Genomic DNA, 27,156 nt, shown 5'->3' with positions numbered 1-27,156 from the left:
TGGCAATGGTGTAGGGACTATAGTCATACCAGACAGTGCGGGTGGAGTGAAACGAACCACCCTTGAGCTCTCACCAGCTCCAGAACCTGCACCTGCCCTTTCCCTTCTTGATCTACGGACCAACTGATGTAAATCTTCCTCAAAATCTGAATCACTGTCATCAGCGTCTCTCTTCCTCTTCCCATGAATCCTTTCTTGTGTAACCAAAATCCGTCTAGCTTCAGCCACATCATCATCTGAAGAATCAGAATCAGCCTCCGTCGTAGTTGCCCTAGCAACATCCACACTAGTAACCAGTGCAACCAAGACTTGCACATTTTCCTCAGGATCAACACGCTCCATATCAAAAAATTCTTGACCGCCAAACGCTGCATCAAGGTCTACATTTTCCTCCGGTGGCACAACAGGAGCAGCAGGTATAGGTTGTTGTACCTCAGGTGGTTGAGGTACTCCAGCCTGTTGTGGTACTGGATCCCGAAACTCGTCCCCACGAGCTGGAACATACACTGGTTGATCAAGTACCCAAATAATGGAGTATGTCGAGGACGGAGCTCAGGTTTACTCCTCGCACTGGATGATCTGCACTGAGCGAAGATCCTCTTGCTTACACTCTCCACATATCTAATCGGGCGGCGCTGAGGTAACGTGGGAGCAACATGATTCAAGATCATTTGAAGGAATCTTGGATACATAAGAAATCTCTCACGCGCCACCGCTCGTCTTTGACGATCTATCTCGTAGAAGACCATCTGACTAAAGCTATAACGCTTATTGTAAGTCAGTGCAGTCATCGCCGATTGCATGGTCGCACCCATTCCATCTGTACCAGCCTTTCTCCCTGACATACACACGATCATCACGTGCATGAGAAAGCGCCATTGGTCTAGCAAGAACCCCTTGCGTCTCTGAGTATCCCCCAAAGGACCAGAATATCCCAATCTCAGAAACGCACCATCTCTGAATGGAGCCACGAAATCTGTAGGATCGTCTCTCGTTTCATCCCCAAACTGTAAAGCCACCCTGATCTGTTCAGACGAGAACTGTACTATCTGATTGTTAACCGTTGCACGCATAACCGGGGGCTCGACTCGACAGTCATATTCCACTGTCTGCCAGAAATCTTCTATGTTTGGCAAAGAGATAGGCAGTGTTGTAGTAATTGCGTGGAAGATACGCGAGCGGAGTAGAAACGTGATGATCTCGAGGAAATCATCAACACCGCTCGCATCCGGGTCCAATGTGATGTACATGTTATGCCCCGGGAAAAACTGTCGATGGTTATCTCCTCTTTCGTCACCACCTGCACCACCTGCTCCAGCTACAGCAGCCAAAACAGTCTAAGTTAGAGAATCGTCGAGGCAAATCACAAGTTCGCCTGTTACCATGAGCGAAGTTATGATTTATTCTGTATAGGCGAAGTTAGGGGTGGGGCGAAGTTGGGAACAACTTCGCCTTAACTTCAACTTCGCCTGATAACGGTTAATAAAAATTAAGAAGGGCCAGGCGAAGTTAATGATAACTTCGCCTATCCACAACTTCGCCTCATATACTGTTACATAATTTATTATCAGGCGAAGTTAAACCTCAGGCGAAGTTAAGGATAACTTCGCATAAACTGTAACTTCGCCTGAATACGAATCGGCAACAGTTTAGATGTTTAAATGAAGTGATTTGGTCAATTTGGAGATTGCGGACTCTTAAACACATGTTTTTATGGAGATCTAGACGATCAATATGATTACGACCACGTGAAAATAAGTTTGAAAATCGGGTGTTGAGGTTTCGAATAAACGGGGTCGCGAATCGGGTCGAAACGACCGTTGATTAACGCCATTGTCAGTGAATATACGATACAACAACCCTACACACCTTTAATCGGATTAGAAACGAGAAAAACAACACAGATTTGATTCGAGATATAAGTTCGCCTAGAGTTCTGAGTATAAGTTCGCCGGATTTTGAAAAACAATACTGAGCATTTGACCAAAAATTTCTTTATATAGGGTCAAGGTTATACAGGCGAAGTTATGGATAACTTCGCCTATTGCAGGCGAAGTTATGGATAACTTCGCCGATATTAAACTTTACAAAACAAACCCCTATAATTTGAACAATTTGCAATTAAATTTTAAAACATCCTTTAAAGAGTTAAATGATACGATCAAGACCAAGTAACCAGGTATAAAATCATACAACTACATAAGTAGAATAAAACTTAGAAATTAAGTACACGGGATCAAATTTCAGTCTCGACAGGGACTACCACGTTTTAGAAAAGATCCGAACAGGAATCATACTAATTACGTGACTGTCACACAGATCCATGTTCAGCTGTATTATGACATAAAGAAATAGGTTGTAAGCAGGTAAATAACTTAAAATGATTTTCATCGCTTCTGTGATAGAGATTAGGTTCAATTAAGCTCAAAATATAAATGGGCAACACATCAGAGATTATGATGTCTCCTATCTATTCTCAAAGCGTATTTGGCTTTCCCAAGTCACCCCGAGTTGACCTCGACCCGTAGTGTCTGATTAAATAGTAAGTACACGTCGATCAATAGAGTCTTCTTCCCGTTCTCTATCATGCATCTTGATTGAGAAGTATTAACATTATAAGTTCTAGAATGTCTCAATAACACATAATAATTAATTTTTTTTTTAATAAATATTTACACAGTTTCAGAGTAGTAAACAACTGCAAGTCCCGAATCTGGATCACTGCAGTCTCTTGACATGCTATCTTCACAGGAATCAGAACACTCACGGGCTCGTGTATGACTGGGTAATCGCTTTTCTGCCTATCATTCGGAAAGATATATATGGAGACATGCACAACTCTTAAGGAGTTTCCACATAAGATCGAGGAGATTTAGTTAGTATCACTTCTACTTTTACGCACCATAAAAAGCTACCATGACATACAATGACTGTTCTAAAGTCTTTTAGGCCTAATAACTTCACTAGTTAAGCACACAGAATCAGTTTGTCTATCACTTTCCAAGGTTGGATCAATTTTCTTTTAAACATAGTATAGATACTTCTTACAAAGCAGTAGACTTGAAAAATTATCTCATCTCCCAAAAAAATTTTTAACTTCTATCGCCCCGATCAAGTCGAAGTTTTCAGGTAAACGGCTATCCTGAAGATCCAATGGATCAGCTGGACCGACCACATACGAGTATGTGTCCTTCTAACTAAGTATGAACGACTAATTTTCAGCGAAAGAATAAAAACACATCATAAACCGCCCCGGTCACTTTCAGTCATCTGGTTAATGGCTATCCTCATACTCTACAGGTAGAAATGAGGACCAAACATATCCGAAGATATGTCCTTCAAACTGAAGCAACCGACATAATTCTAAGCGATAGTGACGTTTTTTTATTTTTTTTATTTTTTTTTCAAGTAAAAAAAAACGAAAAACACGGTTACTCGGGATTGATCATCCCATTTAGCTCAACAAGGTTTTGAAAACGAGTTTTGTCAAACGCTTTAGTAAACAAATCAGCGAAATTATCTAACGAATCAACCTTTTCGAGCGCAATCAATTTCTTCTAAGCACAATCCCGTATAAAATGATGACGGATGTCAATATGTTTAGTTTTGCTATGCTTTACGGGATTGTTAGTTACTGAGATAGCAGCAGTGTTATCTATGCAAATAGGAGTATGAGTGAAATTCAGACCATAATCGCGCAATTGCTGTTGTATCCAAAGAACCTGGGAGCAGCAGTTCGATGCTGCCATGTATTCTGCTTCACAGGTAGAAATGGCGACTGAGGTCTGCTTCTTGCACTGCCATGACACTAATCTGCCTCCAAGAAACTGACATCCACCTGTTGTTGACTTCCGATTCTGATTGCATCCTCCATAATCAGAATCTGTGTAGGCGACTAACTCCAAGTCTCCTCCTTTCGTGTACCACAACCCTAGCTTAGGCTTGCCTTTGAGATACCGCAATATCCTCTTCACACCCTTCAAGTGAGATTCCTTTGGGTTTTCCTGAAAGCGAGCACAAAGACAAACTGCAAACATAATATCAGGTCTAGAAGCAGTTAAGTACATTAAAGAACCTATGATTGCCCGATATTGGGTGGGGTCCACGTCTGCATCACTGTCTGAATCAGCACCCAATTTATGGTTGACACAAACTGGAGTATCAAATGGAGTGCTGTCCTCCATCTTGAAGCGTTTGAGAACGTCATGGACATATTTAGTCTGATGAATGAACATTCCATCTTTCTTCTGATCAACCTGCAGTCCTAAAAAGAAAGTTAGTTCACCCATAGCACTCATTTCAAACCTCTTTTTCATGACGGCTTCAAATTCCTGACACATGGCGACTTTTGATGTAGCAAAGATGATGTCGTCCACGTAGACTTGCACCAGAAGAAAGTTGCTTCCTTTTCTCTTAAAGAACAGTGTGCTATCGATCTTTCCCCTTTCAAATTCATTCTCAAGCAAGTAATCGGATAGAGTTGAGTACCAGGCACGAGGGGCCAGATGTAGCCCATATAGCGCTTTACTTAGCTTGTACACGTGATCAGGAAAGTCTGGGTCAGGAAAACCCGGAGGTTGCTCAATGGACACAACCTCATCGACTTTACCGTTAAGAAACACACTTTTCACGTCTAACTGGAACACCTTCATCTCCTTGTGTGCAGCAAATGCCAAAAACAATCGAATCGCTTCCAATCTCGCTGCAGGTGCAAACACTTCATTGTAGTCGATCCCCTCTTGCTGATTAAAACCTTTCACAACCAGCCTTGCCTTGTTCCTTATAATTATTCCTTTCTCATCTCTCTTACATTTGAAAACCCATTTGGTGCCAATCGCATGCACATTCTTCGGTTTTGCAACCAAATTCCATACCTCCATCTTCTTGAACTGGGCTAACTCTTCTTGCATGGCTTCGACCCACGAGCTGTCCTTGAGAGCCATTTGATAGTTCTTTGGTTCAATCTGGCTGATGAAGCAGGTGTACAAGCATTCGTTAATGATGCCTGTTTCTTTAATGCTTGTGTAAACACAAGTGTGCTCATTCAAGCTTCGTCTTGTTTGTACACCGTCGGACAGATCACCTATCACGTTCTCCAAAGGGTGATATTTGTGAACACTCGTAGTCGGAACCGAACTGAGTTGCAGATTGTCTTCCAGGTTCGAAGGTAGCTCATCAATGGGTGATTGTTGTTGAGAGTGAAACGGATTGAAGAATTCCTCTTCTGTAGAGGCAGCAGGGGTATCGACAGCATTTGATGAGGAAGGTTGACATTCATCGTACTGCGGTCGTTGCACAAAGTTGTCTTCCTCATCATAAAGCATCTTCGTAGCTATTCTCTCATCAACTTCTGCACAATCAAAGTAAGGCACCTTAAAAGATTTAAAACGCCTATCATAGTCGAAAACCCCAGCGGGTCCCGTGCTTGGTTTTGGTGATTTGTAACTTGTGATGTCAGTGTTACACACCACCTCAACCTTGCTGGTCGATATATTAAAGACTCGTCTGTTGGGAGTCCCAACAACATATCCGACTAAAATACCTTCGTCGGCTATTTCACCAAATTTTGAGTTCGTCTTTAATATCGAACACGGGGACCCGAATGGTTCGAGACCACTCAAGTTAGGCTTTCTACCATGCATAAGTTCATAACATGTTTTATTCAATCTTTTAACAGTTAACACTCTATTAAGGATATAACAGGCTGTTGCAACAGCTTTAGCCCAGAACACTACAGGAAGTTTAGAATCAGCCAGCATTGTTCTGGCTCCTTCAAGTAGCGTTCTGTTCTTCCTCTCAGCCACCCCATTTTGTTGCGGTGTATACGGAGCGCTGTACTGGTGGTCTATCCCTTTCTGTAAGCAGAAGATCTCCATCTGATAGTTTTTGAACTCTGTCCCATTGTCAGTCCTGATGTATTTAACCTTTTTCCCCATAATATTCTCAACCTTGGTAATCAAATTAATTACCAACTGCACCGTTTCATCCTTTGTCTTCAGGAAGTATACCCAAGAATATCGAGAGAAATCATCAGTTATCACCAAACATTATGATGTTCCACCTAGGCTTTTTACATTCACGGGACCGAAGAGGTCCATGTGAAGTAGGTCTAGGGTACTGACTATTGAATTAACCTTCTTGGTGTGATGAGATTTCTTGTGTTGCTTCCCTTTTTTGCACGATAGACATTGGTCTTCAAAGTTGAAATTTTTCAAGGGAACACCCAGCACCAGCCCATTCTTGACAATGTAGTTCATTTTTCGAAGATGTATATGCCCCATTCTCCGATGCCATAACTCGGACTCCGATTCAGTTGCTTTTGACAGAAGACACGATTCTTATGTTGCCATCTCAGTCGACCTCATGTCCATAACATACGTATTCTTTTCCCTTGGAGCCTTCATTACTATCCATTCCTCTGGTATCTTGAAACCAAGATACAGTACGATTGCTTCATTCTTGGTAAAGTGCAAAGTGTAATCTTTGTCACAAATCTGAGACACACTCAGCAAATTATGCTTCAGGTCTTCAACGAAATTCACCTTCACTAACTTCATTTTACCATTAGTCACCGTCCCAATTCCAGTAATTCTTCCACCACTCTCTCCAGCAAAACTCACTCTTCCTCCCTGAACAGGTTTCCATTCGTGTAACAAATTCTTGTTACCCGTCATGTGCCGGGAACAGCCGCTATCCACAACCCATAGATTGTTTGCAGCCCTGTTCAACTGTTCCTGCACGATTAAAGCAAAGGATTAAAATCTGGGGACCCAAGACCTATTGGTCTTGGGTCGATACATCCCGTACTTTGGCTGTCCAAAGTTAGTATTAGAATGATTTCTGTAAGTCCTAAAAGGATACCGTCTAGTAGGTTGACTATGAGGCCATCCAAACCTTCGTGAATTAAATGAATTATTACTAAAGATTTGGTTGTTAACAAGGAAAAACTGATATCGATTTCTTTGAAAAGCAGGATTAGTCCAATGTCTGAACTTTAATGAGTTTTCATTTTTACCATTATAGTAAGAACTGTTAGTTCTATTCTCAGTTTTCGAAGGCCTCATACCTCTGAATCTCTGCTTCAGAGGGCAATTAGCAATCAGGTGTCCTATTTGATTGCATCTGAAACAACTCATGTGTTCAACTTTCGTCTCAATAGTTGTTTTAGATGTTGAGGCTGTATTACTTCCCGTTTGTCTAACATATGGTGGGACATACGGGTTTAGTGAAGAATTCTTTTCATTTGGTTTATGTTCCTCTCCACGTTTTGGTAACACTGCCTCTTCTTTTGTCTCACTCGACTCGGATGTCTTGTCCGAATTTGATGAGACAGGACTAGGAACAGAAATCTTAACATTAGAAACAGGCTTACACCTTTCGCCTTTACTAACTTCTAGATCTTTAATCGTAACCTTAACAGGAACTGTCTGACCAATTTCAAACTCAACAGATTTCTGATTACTAGGATCATAAGTATAGTTATGATTATAAAGTGGTGGAACTTCATTATATCCAATTCCTCCCCTTTTAACTGGGGAACGTTGATCACTTACGAGGTGATCAAGTATTGCGGAGGAATTTCTAAATTGCTCAAGCTTTCTGTTTAGTTCCACCACTTTCACCTGGTGATCAGCTATCTGTTTATCCCTTTCAGCAATTAGTTTGGTTTTCTCTTCTAACACTTCATAGCTAAGATCAATTACTTGTATTTTTTCAGCTAGACTGGCTTTAAGACTTCTGATATCTTTCTCACTAGCTTTTATTTTTACCTTGTAACAGTTTTCTCTAGTTTTAGTGTAATGATGATCTTCTTTTATTGTTTTAAATTGAGCATCCAAACTAACAAACTGATCAGTTATTGTTGTCAATTGTTCAGACAGATTTTCACATTTCGTACAAGGGAGTTTAGTACTTACCTCGGAGAGCTGATCTGTCACTTCTGCCATGTAAGCTTGATTTTCTCCAGTCACTTTCTCACTTCCTGCAGTTTCGATGTTCGCCAAATTGGCCTGTTCGAACACTTCCTCAACTTGCAGATTCCAATTGTATTCCCCGTTCTGTCTGGATATCATAGCCCTATTCTCGTTACTTCCCCCATTCGGTTGTGATGGCCTGTTCTGACTACGTTCTACTCGTTCATTAGTGCATTCTTTAGCAAAGTGTCAATTCTGTTGACAGTTATAACACCGAACCTTTGACTTGTCAAAACCTGGTCTTTCAACAACAAACTTTCTACCAGTCTTCTTCATAAACCTTTTAACTCTTCTTACTATCATTGCCATCTGCCACTGCAGATCCATCTCCTCCAGATCATCAGCATCGATCTGATCATAGTCTTCGTCTAAAGTTGCAGGATCAACAATCTTACCTTTAATGTAATTTTCGTAAGAAGCAATAAAAGATGCATAGAGAGCAAACTGCTGTTCAGCAGATTTAACACTCATGGGTATCTGAGAGTAGTTGTTGTTCGGAACACTTGAAGAAAAACTACCCTTGGTTGCTTGAGGTTTAGAAGCATTTGTTCCACCAGCTACGAAACACACATCACCATCCATGTTGAGAGTTACATGACCTTCATGAGTTGAGTTAGCGCCCGAGTCTCCCTTTGAGTAGTAAGCAGATGATTCTGACTTCGAACTTGAACTTGAATTAACTTTCGCACCATACATTCCCGGATCCTGAACCTGATCAGTCGGTGTCTCTTTTCGAACCATGTTAAGTTCAAAAGTTCGTAGTTTGTTGACTGCTGTTTCCAAGTCATAGTCGGCAAACTCTTTATCTTCTCTCATCAAGACAGTGTACATCTCCCATTTCGGTGGGAGAGCATCAAGAAGTTTTTCTACGATCTCCTCTTCTTTGTAAGCAATGGAATAATTGCTGAGTTCGGTCATCAGGTGATAATATCTCGTGATGATATCATCAAGTGATTCATTCTTCAAATACTTGAACACCGAGAATTGGGTTTTGAGTAGTTTAATCTTGGATGCACGTATCCCCACATTACCTTCAAATCGGTTTTCAAGCGCTTCACATAGCTCTCTGGCGTTTTTATATTTCCTGAAGGTGTGAAGAATCTCTTGTGGAAGAGCCATTGTTATCGCAGCATGAGCTTTGCTTTCAGCCTCATACATCTTCTTTTCTTCCTCTTCCATCTTGTTGTATTTCTTAATTTGTTCACGACCCTCATACAAAGCCGTTGGTGGAATGTATCCATCTTGAATGCACACCCACATCTTAGCATCTTGATATTTAACATACTGCTCAAACCGATCTTTCCAAGCCACGAAATCGGTTCCCTTAAGCATTTTCGGTGCATTAGTAGCTGAACCCGCTTCCACTTCCATTTTTACCAGTTCCGTAATATTTATGGAAGTCATCTTTTACGAAACGAAAACACAAAGAAACCCGAAAATAAAAACTTTTATTCTGAACAGTACTAGTCTTAACTTCGCTTGATTTCTCAAACTTCGCCTGATTAAGTTAAACGAACTTGTGAGGTAGGCGAAGTTGTGGTTAACTTCACTTGAGATAAGCGAACTTGTGAGGTAGGCGAAGTTGTGGATAACTTCGCTTAACCTTATATCTTCGCCTAAACCCTACAACAGTAGCGGCAACTTCGCCTGATGAACACGATGATTTTGCAGGTTTGATTTTGACATTTTGCGAGGTATGCGAAGGTGTAATGGGTTGTTTATGATGGTGGGAGGTGAGTAGGACACAAAAATTCGGTATATTAACGTAAACTCGTCCCGCGAATAGTCGAACGGAACGATTTCTACACCCGCGTGATAATCCCGAACCACACAATCACGAGCAAAAGCTCTGATACCAACTGTAGGTTCCCAGCCGGATCTTCACGGAATATCTCGTTCTACGTAGGTGCGGAATCCCTACGTAAGACGATACGAGCGTAGATGACGATATACGTTAAACACGATCAAACACACGTTACAATAAACAAATACACGTTGTATTGCAACTGGAAACACGTGATTCACTGATCACCGATTACACAAACTCTAAACAACTCGTAAACAACTGATTACTTCTCTTAAACCTAGCCGTAACCTAAACGTTTATATCATACGACAACTTCGCCTAACATGTTTAGGCGAAGTTGTCCCTAACTTCGCTTGTTCCACAAGTTCGCCTATATAAGAGAACTTGTGAGCTAACTTCGGTTAATACAAAATACAAAACATACTAACTCGATTACAGACACTATATACTGAACTACTGACATCATGTACCAACAATAATAATAAGAATAGACCTAATACGCCACGAATAGCTCTATACGCGGCGTATTATGTCTCTTATATGGCTCCGTCTGCTCAGTTGCCTCATTATTTCAAATTTCGAATTCCCTCTCCCGAGCATCCAAACACAAGTCTCTATTAGACCGACACCGACACCACACCACACGACACGAGCCTAGGAGATTTGACCCGCCACCGACACGACATGGTGGTATTTTTTTAATATTATGTTGATGATGATGATTATGTTAAGTTGATGATGATGATGATGTGATAATGAATTAATGATGATGATTATGTTATTGTTGGGATGATTAAAACCTCCGGCCGTCGGTTTTACAGTGAAGGTTAGTGGCGGCGTATAGCCCTATACGCCGCCTCTGACATATATATATATATATATATATAAATTAATTTATTATTATTATTTATTATTATTGTTATTATTATTATTATTTATTATTAATACTATTATTATTATTGTCATTTATTATTATTATTATTGTTATTATTATTTATTTATTATTATTATAGTTTGTAGACGACGAGATTGAGTTGGAGCTCGAGTAAGAGGAGGAGTTGGAGATGGGGCAGGGGCGGGGCCAGGGACCCCCACCGAGTAACAACGTGTTGGTCACCTACCCACATTTGTAGTTCACTGAGGGTACTAAGCCCCACACATGATACAGTCGCCTACGCCAGATGTTCCCGTTTAACAACACGGTAATCTCCTAGTCATTTTTGGAGTCTTGTAACGCTCACCGGCGGGCGGATGGGTACATCGGAGAGGGTACGCCCTGGAGCCGGTGCTTTAGTATGCCTCTATCAGCGCACCGGGAGCTGATACTGTAGGTTTACTCCACGATAAACGTTAGGTATGTTTACTCAACATTATTATGTTTTTTTATATATTTATTATATTATATTATATTATTGCAGGCTGCGTGCGTCTGGGACGCCAGAGATTCAGATGAGGGTGTCAGGTGCCGATACGACACATTCGAAGGTTTCCTTCCGCATGATCGGGCAAGACGTCCATCTCTCCATGGAGGAGTTCGCGGTTGCTCTTGGCTTATACACAGCGCAGGAGGTACGCCTCCCGATATACACGGAGAGCATCCACCATATGCCGGACGATGACCTGCGGGTATGGTGGAGGGCCATCTGCGATCAGCTGTTCGGGGAGAAGGCCTTGGACACCAAGGCCAAGGTCTCGGCTATTAGGGACCCGCTGCGTAGGTATGTTCTTAAAATGTATTTTATTGTATAATATAATGTAATATGAATTAATTATATTATATTATATTATATTATATTATATTATATTATATTATATTATATTATATTATATTATATTATATTATATTATATTATATTATATTATATTATATTATATTATATTATTGTTATTAAATTATATTATCTTATATTACACAGGTACCTACATAGGCTGATTGCGACGTCCATCGCGGGTCGTAATCAGGGCGCGGAGCACTACAGCATCCGAGCGCGCTGAACCGCAGCCGTTGCAGCAGCGTGCACATTGTGCGTACATTCCACGGGCCCAACTGCCAGTACGACAGACTGGTGGCTGGGCCGGGGGCACGCGGGCCTTACGTCCCGGTGCCTTTAGTCGAGCCTCCCCCTCTCTGGAACCGGAGGTGCATATTGTCCATGAGTCTGTCGACGCAGGGGAGGGGGCCGGCGGGTATTCGGATGGCGGTGGTGTCAGACATGAGGATCCAGGCGCACGTCAGGTACGTTTTAATATATTATTGTTTTATTGTTTCTTTTAATTCGTCTGCTTATTAAACGTATTTTTATTGTTTTGTTGTTAGGCGCCGCCGCAGCACGTTCCATGCACATATCGCACGGTGCGTCTGGATCCAGCCACCAACGCCAGGTTGCAGGCCCTTGAGTGGGGGATGAGGCAGATGTCGCACCAGATCAGCTGGCTTGTTAGTAGTCGGACAGCAGAGCTGTCTGGACAGCACTACCCCGTGCCACCGCCACCCCTTCTGTGACATTTGAGCCAAAACAAGGTACACCTCAGTACGTATTTATCGATTAAGCAAATAAACGCTTTTTGCGCAACAAACGAACGATTAACCGAACGGGTCGGGTTATGACCCAGAAATCCCGAGGGGCCATCTATAAGTGATATACGTTTAATATAAGCTAAAATATTAGTAATATGGCCTTAGTTCAATAGCAAACAAGTTAAACGAAAACATGCTCGTTTAACTACCCGCTATAGATTTAAACGCGAAAGATAGTTACAAACCAAGCATTGTGTCATCCGTTAAGCCGAAAAAGACTTACCAACCACTTATTTGAAATGTTTTAAGCGATCCATGAAAATATTTTCGATTTTTACAAACATACAGTATGTTTTTATAATTTTAAAAAAAACTAGCCGAAAAACACTCGTTTTCGCACTGTTTGACGCACCCGATAAGTTTTTCGCGCCAAAAACCGAACCCGGACTAAATTTGGACCTGGGCTTTCGCATTTGTGCCTTTAGAATCAGTTTATTGGGCCAAAATGGGCCAAGGGGGGCCAACCCAAATTCCGTACGCCAATTTTTTATATTATGATTATTATTTTTGCAAACTTCCTACATAAGCAACTTTAGATATTTTGTGACCATTTTCTTCCAGAAAAATAACAAGACTCCTGCTGTTCTTAAGTTCAACCTTAAAACCCTAGGTAAACTTTACTAATTTCATCATTTTAACCTATTTTAATTATGTTTAGTATCATATATACATTGTTTAATTGCCAAAAATCATTCCTAACCATGTAAAAATCCTAAAAATGATCCATAAACATTTTTTGATCATACACATGGTAAGGAACCTGGTTTGATAGGTTTTTTTTTGCCATAAACACGGATTAAAGGGTTGAAACGGCATTTTTACGGTTCAAAATTCGTTTTTGTGCACTAGCCGAAACCCTAACTCAAGGGTTGTTATGTTGATGAAAAATTGCTTGGTTTGTGATATAGGACTTGTATCTAGCCTAAATAGGAGCACAAGAGCTTGAAAAGTTGATTAGAAAGGCGGAAACGAACCAAAACCGCTAAGGTAATGCCGAAACACTCGCTTACGGGCTGTTTACGTTAAGGTTGTGATGTGCATATTATTAGGACTTCAAATTTTTCAGGGACATCAGGGACTATTTCATTGAGTCCCTATTCAAATTTGGTAATTTTTCGACCATTCGAGAATATTTGGCGAATTTATTACCAAATTAGGACGTTTAATGGGGAAAAATAGTTAAAATGCTTCAAAAATTATGAAATTTTTCTGGGAACTCATATTTAATGTATTTTTATCACATATGAATTTTGGGATCATTTGGAGAAGTCTAAAGGTGTTTTGTGCATATGCGTTGGTGTGAATTTTTATAGCCGAATTTGGGCCGAAAAAAATATCGCACGAGCTTTTTACATTCTGGAATCAATAAAGGTTGTTTTGGGACATAATTTGAGTATTCAGAAATTTTTGTGGAATTTTGTAAACTGTTTGGGGTAAACAGACGATTTTCAGGCGAAATATAGCTGATAAAATGAATTTTTATTAATTAATAAATTAGTAAATAATTTCAGAAATATTTTTATAAAAATCTACATATTTTAATTAATAAGTGGCTAAATTTTCATAATTTAATGAATAACGGTTAATAAATTATGCTAATTTGAAGATTAAACAAATTCAGTTTTTATATAAACCGGCAAGTTCGCGATTAACGAACCTGCGGGAATATCAAAACACCAAGAGTGATCAAAAATCATATTTTTGGATTAATTAAGTAAAAACGAACCTTTCTATGAGAAACCTGGACAATCTGGATAGATTGTGCGCGTTTCTTCTCAATTCAAACTGAATTAACGAAAACGGGCCATGTAGCTAATCCGGGACCCCAATATGTGATCTTTCTTTATAACTTAATCATTTTATTAACCAATACATTTACCCAAGCTTATTTCCCCATAACTGTTTCTGAACGCGTAAACGAACAACTTGGCCTAGCTGGGAAAACGGGAATCTAAGCCAAGTTCGGTTTTAAGTAATAGACATTGAACAACATCACAACCTAAGCCTATTGCCACTTTCTGGGCGTTCCAGCTATACCCAGATTAGTTATACAGCCCAGTTTAGTATTGAGATTATAATAATATTAAAATATTAATATTATTATAATATTGATTATAGGAAACCGTGATTACAAGTTACACAAACCTCGAACCGACGTACTACTGATTATCTACTAAATAGTGAGTTTCATGACCCCACTTCTAAACTGTTTTACGAACTTTTTGGGTGAAAAGCATGTTTGATTACATATACATACCTGAAACATGTATTGATGTGAATTATCTAAGTGCTAACACACGAAAGTCCCCACTAACACAGTGATTAACTTCGAGCCGGTGGCTTGTGAATAGTACTATTGGTTTGACAAACCCAAACGGAGCCGGCATGTGTTGCTGAGACTTTACCCCGTTTGCACATGACCATAATTATACAACACGCTAAGTAGTGTTAGACATAGCTACTTGGGGCATATTGTGGGCGAAAAGGGGGCCACAGTGGTTGATTGGGCGTGGGAAATGGATGCACGCAGCACAAATAGTCAAGACTTCACTGTAGCTTAGCATAATTACATCATTTACATACATACATACTTATATCATGATTACAAGTGTTAACTTATGAATACTCATAACTATTTTCTTGAAACTCGTGAAACTCACCAACTCTAGTAGTTGACCTGTTTTAAACTGCTTTTCAGGTGTACCTAAATCGGAATGATTTGGTGATCTGTTACTTGCCCAAGGTGTGTGGTTGATGCTATGTGAATAGAAGCAAGGGTGCTAGTAGTAAGATCGTATAGTTAACGAACTAGTTTTATTTGTATCACCTAGACTTTGAAACTATGATAGAACAATGAAATGTAATACAATGTAAATTAGTTTGTAATGTTTCTTTATAAACAATGTTGTTGATATCAGAGGTGTCTGTTACATTCCCGTTTTACGCTTCCGCATTGTGCTAGTCGAGGTGTGACACCTTCCCATTTTTTACCACGAGGCGAGCACGTCTAGCGTGAGACGCGGATGTGGCGGCGACATGGATGCCGAGGATTCTGGGGCTAGGCGCAGGGGAGAGCACGACGCCGACGTTGGCGATGCGGCGTTCGTGGCCGACGATGACTTCGACCTCGACTTTATTTAGATTTTTATGTTTTTTTTGTCGTATTTACTTTTATTTGTATACTTTATCAATATAACACTGATTTTTAGTGTATCTATGTGTTAATTGTTTTGACCAAACTTTTACCAAACAATTTCGTATAATAATAAATAATAAATAAATAAACAGTATTTAATAATAATAATGATAAATAACAATAATAATACCAAAATAATAACAAAGAAAAAAAACAAAAAAAAGGAACATAATAAGACAAAATTGGTGTTGTTTTCTAGAAACACCGACCAATACGCCGTATATAGCTCTATGCGTGAAGTATAAGCCGGCTTTTTTAGAAAAATAGAAGGTGTCTGTAAAATATCTGTTTACCGAAGAGTCGAATTCCCCTTTACCAAATGTGTGTGGTTTAAAGTACAAATTGATGTGATGGAAAAAGTTATTTATCAAATCATGGTTTCAAATCTTCATATTTTAATTTAGAGTAAAGTGTCATGCCTTAGTGGTTTGGCAAAAAATGCGGATTTACTCTAAAATTTTTATTTTTTGTATATGGGCTATCCATGTTTCCCAATTCTTACCAATTACATCCAAATCACTAACCCTGTTAAATTTAATCGTTAAGTCAGGGCTAGATATGTCTTTTCACTCTTCCTTTATTATATTAGTAAAGTGCCAAAATTGTCCCCAAGGTTTGATCTCATTTGCGAATTTCGTCCAAAACTATTTTTTTTTCGCAATTAGACCCTCGATGTTTCCTAACTGTTGCCAATTTCGTCAAAATTGTTAACTCGGTCTAAATTCAAAGTTAACTCAGGGGCGTTACTGTCCTTTTACGTGTTTTTTTACATTATTATTATTATTATTATTATTATTATTATTATTATTATTATTATTATTATTATTATTATTATTACACTGAGCTAAACCCTTTATATGCCTAAAACACTGAGTTAATGTTAAATTTAGACCGAGTTAACAATTTGAACGAAATTGGCGACGGTTGGGAAACATCGAGGTCTAATTACGAAAAAAAATATTTTTGAACGAAATTCGCAAATTAGACCAAACCTCAGGGACGATTTTGACACTTTACTCATATAATAAAGAAAGAGTGAAAAGATATGTCTACCCCTGACTTAACGATTAAATTTAACGGGGTTAGTGATTTGGATGTAATTGGCAAGAATTAGGAAACGTGGATGGTCCATATGCAAAAAATAAACTTTTTGGACTAAATTCGCATTATTTGCCAAACAACGAGAACGAAAATGACACTTTACTCTATAATTTATGATTTTTTAACCAATCCACTATACTTCTTTTTTTTTTTCTAGTTTTCTTCAATCAACCTTTTTACGAACGGAGAAAAACTATTTAAATAAATCAATACCAAATTTCATTGAAATAATAAAATTTCTGAATCAAAGGCTAATTAAGCCATTACTGCTTAAGTAGCACGAAAAAAATGTAACACAAAAAAACTAGCTACTCTAATAAATAAGAGAATGAAGTTTATTTCCTTAGAAATCAAAAAATGAAAACTGAAATAGGTATTTTAACAAGAATAGAAAGCATACTAGTGCCAACGCAGGATAGAGTCTGATAGTTTCGGTCAGAACTGCCTGAAGGTATTGCATCTTGTCAAGTGCACCGTCACTCACACGAGCAGCGAAGTCCTCAACATCTTTGATCTCTTTGGTCATGCTTGTTGTTTCTAGGATTTCTTTTGCAACCTTATCTTGAACTTCAGGATGCTTGCAAAGCAAGTAAATGAACCATGACATGCTGATCGCTATAGGATCTTTACCGGCAAGCATAAAGTTTAGTATTATATCGCGCAAGTACTTTGGATCCTTATCGTTAACCTGAATAAACCTTGATATGATGTCTTCTTTTTTGAGCTGCAGGCTCAATAAAATCAAGGGTTCAATATGCTTTACGAAAATAGCCATCAATTTTTTACTGTATATAAAACTTTTAACGATATCATATGTCCAGCATGCACCAAAATTAAAAAATAAATAAAGTTGAAACTCAAAAGAATTTTTATCTTTATTAATACTTCTACAAATCTATATGTTTAAATACTTATTGTTTTAAAAAGTTTTCAAAACTTACAATTATTAAAACATATTTTTTTCAAAGGTTTATTGAATTTTAATAATCCCAAATAAATGTTATTGATTGATAATAACTCCAACCGAGTTTATCACCACTTGTAGTCCCATATTTTAAAAGCTTTGCCCTAAGTGGTCCCACGTTAAAATAAAAAAAACTTAACCCTATTAAGTTTTTTCTGAATTTCAAACAGATTTTTAGAGATTTTTTTATCGGAAGGAGAATATGAGTCGATTGATGTAAAACTTAGTACGAAACGGTGCTCCAAATGGCTTGAATTTTATTAATTGGAAGTTCAAACACTCGAATTGAAGCACTAATCAAGTCATTTGAAGCATCATTTCGAGTTGCGTTTACATCAATCGACTAGTATTCTTCTTCTGATAAATACCCTAAAAAATCATTTTGAAATAAAAAAAGATTTAATGTCGTTAAGCTTTTTTTTTTAACGAGGGACAACCATGGCATAAATGCAATTGGGATTATTATCGATAAATCGTATTTAATTGGTATTATTAAAATCCAATAAACATTTTTCAAATAGTTAAAAGCTGGTTTCTTAATCATTATAATACATAATTTTGTGGTAAGAATTAAAAAACCAAAACAGGGTCGTATTTGTTTTAAAAATACTTTAAAGCGTAGAGAGACGAACATGTTAAAAATACTTTGCCTTTTTTAAAATACTTGAAAACTTAGTGTTAATATATATTTAAAAAATTAATTTTTAAAATATTAGAGAAAGTATAGTGCCACATGTTATCACATGAGAGTGTAAGTTCGCAAAAGTTCCACATCATGTTTATATATCACCAATTGCATGTATTGAATAAATAAAATACTAGCTAATTAACTAGTAATGGAAATTTATAAATTATAAAATGATATTATATTAAGCTAAGAGCGTTCTCAACCTATTTTTTAAAAATATATGAGAGAAATTTATGATATGATTATAAGTAGTTGTTAGTAGAGAAGTGAGAAATGTTATACGGGAAAGTCAAATTTGGGGTTTCATTGTTCAAACCGTATAAGATTTTAATATTTTCTGAAAGCTGTTGTGAGTAAAGAAGAGAGAAATGATAATGATAAATGTATAAAAGTGTAATATTTAATTGAAAGCGAGAGAAAAAACTGTAATGATTTTTAATGTAATTATTGTTAAGATTAATGAAGGCCTTTGGGTCGAGTTCGTTAGTTGACAATTAGAAGACTAAAGGGGCGGCCCGCTTAATTATGGAGGAAGGCTCATTGGAGTTTTCTTGTTTCCTACTCTATTAAACCTAATTGTTCTCTATATATATCTAGTCATGTATTGTAATATTTGTATTGCGCTTAATAAAAATACCCTAGTTGCAGCCTGTAGACGTAGGTCGCCTTGACCAAACCAAGCAAAATCTCGTGTCTCTTATTTATTGCTTTCGTTTGTGCGTGTGTGTTTGTATTTCCGCTGCGTACCGACTCTATTTAATACCTAAAAAATGGTATCAGAGCCGAAGGTTTATTGAACACACGGGTGCACAGAAACGAAGAATTATTTCCGATTTATTAATCTTATTCGTAACCCTTAGCAATTTTTTTTTCTTGGTGTGGCACGTTTCCTAAGAAGGAATTCAATATCATTAATTTGCTAGTCAAAGGGTTTGTGCTTTGTGCTTTTGTCGTGAACAACAAGCAAGAAGAAGGCATATAAAATAAATTTGGTTTTATTTGTTTTTTGTGTGGCTTGTTCGACTCTACAGAGAGAGAAAAAAAATCTTTTTTGTTCTCAAGCATTTAGGGTTTTTAACAAACCCTTGGATACGTCATTTTAACCTGTCACGAAATTACGCCGCTGTGGTCAAGGTGATTTCATTTATTCGAATATTGACGCTTGTTCACCGTCGTGAATCGTGTTCAACAACAACCATTTTTTTCAGCCAACATCAGGAGAGATAAGAGACAGGTGTATTTGTTCTTGTTTTCTGATTAAAGTTTTGTTTATTAGGGTTTGTTTGTTTCAGTTTGGGTGCTTCAAGTATCGGGTTTGTTATTCGGGTTTGCTTCGATTGTGTGGTTCGGGTATTTGTTGACAGGAGTTTCGGGGTGTAAGAAAGGACATCAGTTTTTGGGTTAGAGTTTTGTTTATTGATTTTTCTTTGTTTTCTCGTTTGCGATGTCTGAAGACGGGAAGGTTCGAATCGACAAGTTTAACAGGACTGATTTTGCATGGTGGAAAATGCAAATAGAGTCGTTACTTGGGGAACATGATTTGGATATGGTATTGGAGGAAAAGCCGGATAATATGGATAAAGTCGAAGAAGCAATTTGGAACTCAAAGGACAAGAAGGCTAGAGGTCAAATTACATTGGCTTTGACGAGGAACATTTCTTTTAATATCATGAAAGAAACATGGCTCGTGGCATGATGACGGCTCCGTCAAATATGTATGAAAAACCGTCTACGGCCAACCAGGTGTTCTTGATGAGGGAATTGTTTATGATAAGGATGCACGAGGGAAGTTCAGTCACGGGTCACATTAATGATTTCAACTCAATTATGTCCAGGTTAGCTTCTGTGGGCATCAAGTTGGATAATGAGACTCAAGCTATTATATTGTTATCTTCTTTTCCTGAGAGTTGGTCTGGAACTGTAGCGGCCATTACTAGTTCAGCGGGGGTGGCGATGGTTTGAAATTTTAGGGGGTCTGAGACACTATGTTGGGTGAAGACGTTCGCCGGAAAAGCACGAGTGGCGGATCATCTTCTGATATGTTTTATGTAGGCAGGGGAAGGGAAAATAACAGGAGCAGTGGGAGTCGAGGGAGGAGTTCGTCTAGAACTTGGAAAAATGTGAAGTGCTGGAGGTGTAATGAAGTTGGACATGTTAAGAGTGATTGTCCAAATAGATTACAGGGAAAGGCTGTTGAGGTGAACACTGCTGAACAGGTTAATGAAGGCGTCAGTGATGACGGGGCATTATTTTGTAGTGTTGATAGCGTGGTGGACTCTTGGATCATGGATTCTGGATCTTCATTTCACGCTACGCACAGTGGGGAGACGATGGTGAATCTAAAGGTTAGTAACTTTGGAAAGGTATGTATTGCTAATGGTGATGTTCTTAATGTTACGGGCATAGGGGACGCTAATTTGGTAACTCCATTGGGAACCGTTTGGAACTTGAAGAATGTTAGGGTTATTCCATCGTTGAAGAGAAGGCTTATCTCTATTATTCAACTGGATGATCTAGGTATGGAAGTAAAGTTCGGTGGAGGTAAATGGAAGGTAACTAAAGGTAGTCTAGTTATTGCTCGTGGAAACAGGTGTGGTTCATTATACATGGTGGAAGTGCCTATTGAGGGAAGCATGACCGTCCCTCAAAACAAAGTCGGGTTCGCCGAGTCGAAGGGGCAAAATAAGGTTCAATTTGCAAGAGTGGAGCCTGGTGCCAAGGTGATTCAAGCTGAGCGGGGTTGGAAGTCTAAAACAGGTAAAGGGTTTGGTGACAGTGGGAGCGCGGGTTGTGTTCCGGGAACAGTTAAAACAACATTGAGTTTTGAAGACCGTTATTCCGATTGATAAAATCTCTCATGGGGAACTCTTGCTAAAAGAGGAGAGTGGCAGCGGTTCTCGGGTTATCTCTGGAACTGGTGGATTGTGCGAATCAGTTGTGATAGAGGACGAATCAGTTTTGACTGATAAGTTGGAGCTTGGTGGAGCTTCAACTGGCCATTCTGGTACCGATGACTGGGTTGCTTTGTACTTGAATGGCGGGCTAGAGTTTATCGCAAGGCCTTCAAGTGGGAGAATAATTAAGCGGGCCGCCCCTTTAGTTTTCTAATTGTCAACTAACGAACTCGGTCCAAAGGCCTTCACTAATCATAATAATTATATGATATATATGGATATATATTAGGGAACTGAATATAAATGCTCTAAGATGTGATTGACCTGCATACTATTGTTTTTCAAAGAACTTCTTTTAAAATTAAGAAAATACAAAGAGTTGAAGTTAGATACAAGTGGAAAAAAATCGGCTCGCGTAATTAAAACATGTTGCGCAACCAATTTCTTATTTATTAAGTATAAAGATTATGTTTGGATTATAAATTGTGTCACGCCACACTGCATTTACTTATTTATTAGGCATAAACATAAATATTATGTTGTTTTCATTTATTTATTTTTTATTTTTTGAAGTTTTTATATCAATATACTTAGTTTATAATCTTAAACCTTGAATTGCCCTGAATCTATTAGTTTACTCCGTTTATAATACTAATAATAATAATAATAATAATAATAATAATAATAATAATAATAATAATAATAATAATAATAATAATATATTAATAATAATAATATATTATTATTATTATTATTATTATTATTATTATTATTATTATGTTTTCTGGATGTTTTTAATAACAATTGAATACCATGTGTTACCAATATTAGAAACTATATAATGGTGGAATAGTAGATGATTTAATATTAGTTACCTAATTTAAAATCTAACTTCCATCTTATCTTGTATTTGCAAGGATTTGAAAACCTTGTACATTTGTTAAGAACAAACTCCATACCTCTAGACGAGTGGATAATCAGTAAAAGTTTAGTAACTGTGAATAATAATCCTTATATTTATGAAGAAAATAAAAAAAAATGAAAAAAGTAATGTGAGAGGCAGAGAAAGGTACAAGTGGCACCAGATTCGTTAGAAATTGAAAATAAGATTGAGCTTTCAGGTCATATTCATTTATTTCTGTATTTCAAATAAGGAAGTTAAAAATTTTAAAGTAACTTTCGGATATTAAGACCAAGTATTTTGAAGCATTGTTACGTAGTTAACTAAACATTAAGAAAATAAGAAGAAAAAAGTCTAATAGGTTGAGACTGCCATGGGTCCCACCTCCTTTCCCTTGGCGCTCGATAACAAAATGGCGGAAGGGTGGGCTAGCCCTATAGCATGGATGTAATAGTGTATGGGGCTCCAAATGGTGAAACGGCATGGGGTGGTAGCTCATTTGAAGACCACAACACTCGGTCTAATAGTTATAGTTTGACGCCAGGGGGTGGGGGTGGTTAACCACCATTTTATGGGGGCGATCAGTATTCTCGAATGTATCTAACTTAAAAAAATTATGAAGGGCAAATGGCCCCATTCTTTATATCGGGTGCGCCCCTGACCAAAACATATCTCCATGTATATCAGGGAGATAATATAAGCTTACCAAAGATTCATCCTTTGACTTCCGCATTTGATTAATCTTGAGCTGGATCACCTTATAAACAAAATCATCAACAATTTTCAAACTTTTTCTTAACTCAGCTTCAAATCCAATATTAAAAAACCTCTTGATCTTCCATGATAGGTCAACATATCTTTTAGATGTAAAGTTGTTTGCATCATCAAATGCGCGACTAAATCTAGCACCTTCTTCATTTTGACCACTCAAGTTGTCAAGATCAATTCCAAAACCGACTTTAAATATTGAATCGGTTGTTGCTTTCATGAACAAGTCCTGTTTATATATACACATATACCACGAACATTAAGTTTAGCACAAATCATAAAATTAACGTATGTTAGTGATAAAAGTCACCAGACACTACGTTTATATCAATTATTTTGTTGCTATCCGCTGCTTGTGACAGTATCTTCCCGAGTTTTATTGTGTTGTTTCTAAATGTTACACTACTAAAATCCCTCAGGATTTTAGTAGAAAACTCTTGGCTCGATACCTTCTTTTGTTCTCGCCATTGGTCCCCGTCCATTGTGAATATTCCGTCCCCAAGTAGATCTGATAGTAGGCTGTGGGTGTGATGTCCCTACAATATTTGTACACCAATTATATATAGTTTGGTCAAGAAACTTAACAAGAGAAAAAGCTTACCTTGCCATAATTTTGGAAATTGGTCTTGAGGATATACTCCACATTCGCGGGATCAGTTGTGTAAACCTCACCGTGAATAGGACTAAATAATCTGTAAGTTTTGTACTTTTCGGCGAGATCAGTCATGTAATGGTGTACCTTGTTGAAGTTGATGAGAAGATGAAACACTGTTCCACCAATTGGGTGATACTTCTTCCCATGCTCTTGTGGTTTGGTGCAGATATAATGGAATAGAAGGAAAAGAAATAAAGCTGTAATGATCAGTATTGGATTTGTGAGAAAATATATGAAAGCTTCCATAGAAGAGAGGGAATGTGTCCTTATGAAATAAGTCAGGGGTGATGCTTCTTTTTATATTGGGTTGATGAATAATTAAAAGTGTCAAGAAGTCAAAACCAGGCGATTTGGGTTAGGCTTTTTAAAATACTGATTTGATTACGACTGTCCCACGAAACTCGACAACCCCAATTATCTTTTTCCAGAAGCCCAAATATCTAATTCTTTAAATTCTGATGGTAAGTTAGAAAAGTTAAGGCAGGCCCCTCGTAAGATTCTATATTCTCTGACTTGTTTTTGAACCCGTGTATTATATGGAATATTTCAAATGATAAAATTTAATAAGATGTGTTATTTGAAATAAGGACACAAAATCTATATATTCTATATTCTATACATACTATTAAAGATACAATCTAGCTAATTTCTATTGGTTGATTTTACTATTTTTTAAAAATAACTAGTATTCTTAAAATTTCTTTACAATTTAATAATTCAAAATTAAATTAATAATTTACTTTGGAAGGCTCTTCTTTTTCTCTACACTTTAAGCATATTCCATGTACACTCTAACCTCTCCTCTAAATAGTTGAAGCGTAGTTTTGAAAAGCATTAACGTAAACAAAATTCATAACATTTTATAAGCTCCATCATGTTATAAATGTAATACACTCATTTAAACATTAATTCGTTTTGAATCATATGTTTTGTGCTAATCCACTAGAATCATCAAAACAATCCCAATATCTAGGTACGTGATGTTGTTCCATTTATTTTGTAGTGTATTCGTTAAGGAAACTTTTAAAGATTTATGATTTGTTTATAATTTTATAAATTATAAGTGTAAATTAAATTCATCTTATTTAATGTAATACGCTTATTTTCTATTTTTATAAGTTACCACTTATATAATTTAAATGGTTTAACCAATGTAAGTAGAAAAAAAATTACTTAAGGTCTTAAGTATAGATATAATGGTTCCTTGAGTCTTTCAATGTGGTCATCATGTTTTGAGTAAAAATGTTAATTTCAACTCGTTTACTAATGAACGGCCGATTTTGGTAACATGTTGATGTGCCAAAATAAAATATCTATTACTATTATTGTTTTTAAATCCGCCAAAATTAGCTCATTCACTTTTAGGTTGGGTTGGGTCAAGTAAGTTACTTCGGTTACGAGCCTGCTTTGGTTTCATGCACACTTGCCAAAATCAAAATCGTTCCATTCATAAGTAAATCAAGTATAAAACTAAAATATTATTTATTTATTTGCAACATGCTTTTACATGGTCTTAGGTTAATTGTAAGACCCCAAATCATGGGAATCCTACAATTGGTAATCACATCCACAATTTCACAAAATTTTAAAACCAAACAATTCGTTTTATTTAAAACAAGTTCAGAGTAAATAACAGCGAAAAAATTTTAAGTATTTAAAATCCCAAACACGGGTACAAGTGTCCAAAATCAAATGTAAATAAAATATCTATTTTATTTGAAATCCTCGACCAGAAATGCCTTCAACCTTCCGAGTAGTCTCCAGCACGTCCAAGCGATAACCTCCAATCCTTAGCCTGAAAGTCAATCTAACATACACACAAAGTCAGCTAGAGCTGAGTGAGTTCAACTTTTCATAAACAATAATCATAATTTATTTCAAAGTTATAGCTCTAAAACAGTAGAGAGAATAATAATAAAATAAATAAATATATTCCACCAAATAATACATTCATCATCGAACACGCGTACACGGGCCTCTTCACCACGAGTCAAGACTCGAGTAATATATTTGACCCGGACACGGTAAGACCTAAGCACGTGACACGAGCCTCTCCACCACGAAAACCCGAGTAATATATTTGATTCGGTCACGGCTTACACATCCAAACATGTGATACGGGCCTCTTCACCACGAGTATAACCCGAGTAATATATTTCACCCGATCACGGTTTAACATACAACGGACCTCTTCACCACGGGATTTTAAAACCCAAGTAATATATTTGACCCGCCAAAATGATGATCACACCACACGAGCCTCTTCACCACGGGATTTGAAAACCCGAGTAATATATTTGACCCGTCCGTAATCACCAGGCACACACACATCAATAAGCATACTTACATCATTCTTAGCCACAAGGAACTAAATATCATCAAACAACCGTAGGCTATAAGGTAGCACATGCTCATACCTATATATATAGATGAATATATATAATCCCAAAATATACCATATCACAAGTAAGCCATCCTTAGTCACGAATGACTAACTAACGTCACCAATCATAGGCCATAGGGTAACGCATGCATACACACACACACATATATCATCCCAAAACATACCATATTACAAATAAGCCTATGGGCCATAAGGTAATATATAATAGTTAGTCCAAAATATGAACTAAGTAAATAAGTCTACTCGTATTCAATTACTACCAAGCCCATCAATATCCTTGAGTCTAGACCATAACTATGTATATAACCTTAAGGAATTTATGACCAAACGAGTCTAAAATATCCTAAGGCTCAGAATATAACCCACACCGGATTTTCATAATTGCACAAACATTATCAAAACAATACAATGATCTTCAAATTGTTTTAACGAGTAAAATCGGGTAAAACTGTAATTGAGTGTGTATGCCAGCCCAAAACGTAAAAAGAGTTAAAAAGGGGCATCATGAACTCACCTGACATAAGGCATGAAATCACCATGAGCTAGAGAACCCCTAAGTATGCCCACAACTCAAACGCCTGTCGGTTTACATACAATCATTACTAACGATACCGGAAAGGACTCGTTTATCCTACGAGGCGTTCTAACATGGTTCGAGTTACCTAAAGCCTCTACCTCATCAAGTTCAATTATAATAGACCCCGGGGCCTTATATTCATCAAAACCACCCTTAGAAAATCCCGGGAATAAAGAATTCCCAAATTGCCCCTGGGAGTGCTAGGTGAGACGAAAATGCGCGTTTATGAGTTGTTTAAGCACTTAACATCCAACTCAGCCCGTGTGGACCAAATTTGATAAAATCACAGCCTACTAGCCAACATGACACTACACGAGTTGTATGGGTCGGTAACTCGCAAGCACAACACAGTAACTATCAAATAAACGCGAATTCGCGTTGTACCGACCCGTTTGAGTAACCGACAACCAATTCAGGCCCATTAACATAAAATTTTAGTTTTTCATAGCCCGTATAACCTACCGAAGCTACGCAATCTGAATTGGTTGTTAATTCCCTCAAACAACACACTAAACACAACAATCAACAAACTAGACAAACGAAATCCTAGTTTTTCAATCTATTGACAATTGATCAATCAAACGAGCTTCCTAGCCCACGATACAAAGGTAAAACACATATGACATACCTAGGAAGATGATGGAGCAAAA

General features: G+C 37.6%; 1 protein-coding gene across 1 annotated transcript in view; it reads right to left on the bottom strand.

The window, feature by feature from the left end:
• Positions 1–23,771, bottom strand: part of LOC143589581 (cytochrome P450 704C1-like) — a 39,361-nt gene extending 15,590 nt beyond the window's left edge. Inside the window, exons 1-4 of the mRNA XM_077070304.1 lie at positions 23,472–23,771; positions 23,191–23,406; positions 22,809–23,099; positions 17,056–17,379 (exon numbers count right to left, since the gene is read on the bottom strand). Of these exons, the coding sequence (XP_076926419.1) occupies positions 17,056–17,379; positions 22,809–23,099; positions 23,191–23,406; positions 23,472–23,771 (1,131 nt within the window). The remainder of the gene's footprint in view (positions 1–17,055; positions 17,380–22,808; positions 23,100–23,190; positions 23,407–23,471) is intronic.
• Between the last annotated feature and the right edge of the window lie 3,385 nt (positions 23,772–27,156).

Source organism: Bidens hawaiensis, unplaced genomic scaffold, assembly GCF_021521415.1.
Source record: "Bidens hawaiensis isolate Kalapana, Puna unplaced genomic scaffold, B.hawaiensis_p1.1 tig00037638_1, whole genome shotgun sequence".
In the NCBI taxonomy this organism is placed as follows: Eukaryota; Viridiplantae; Streptophyta; class Magnoliopsida; order Asterales; family Asteraceae; genus Bidens; species Bidens hawaiensis.
This window is presented reverse-complemented; position numbering and strand designations above follow the sequence as displayed.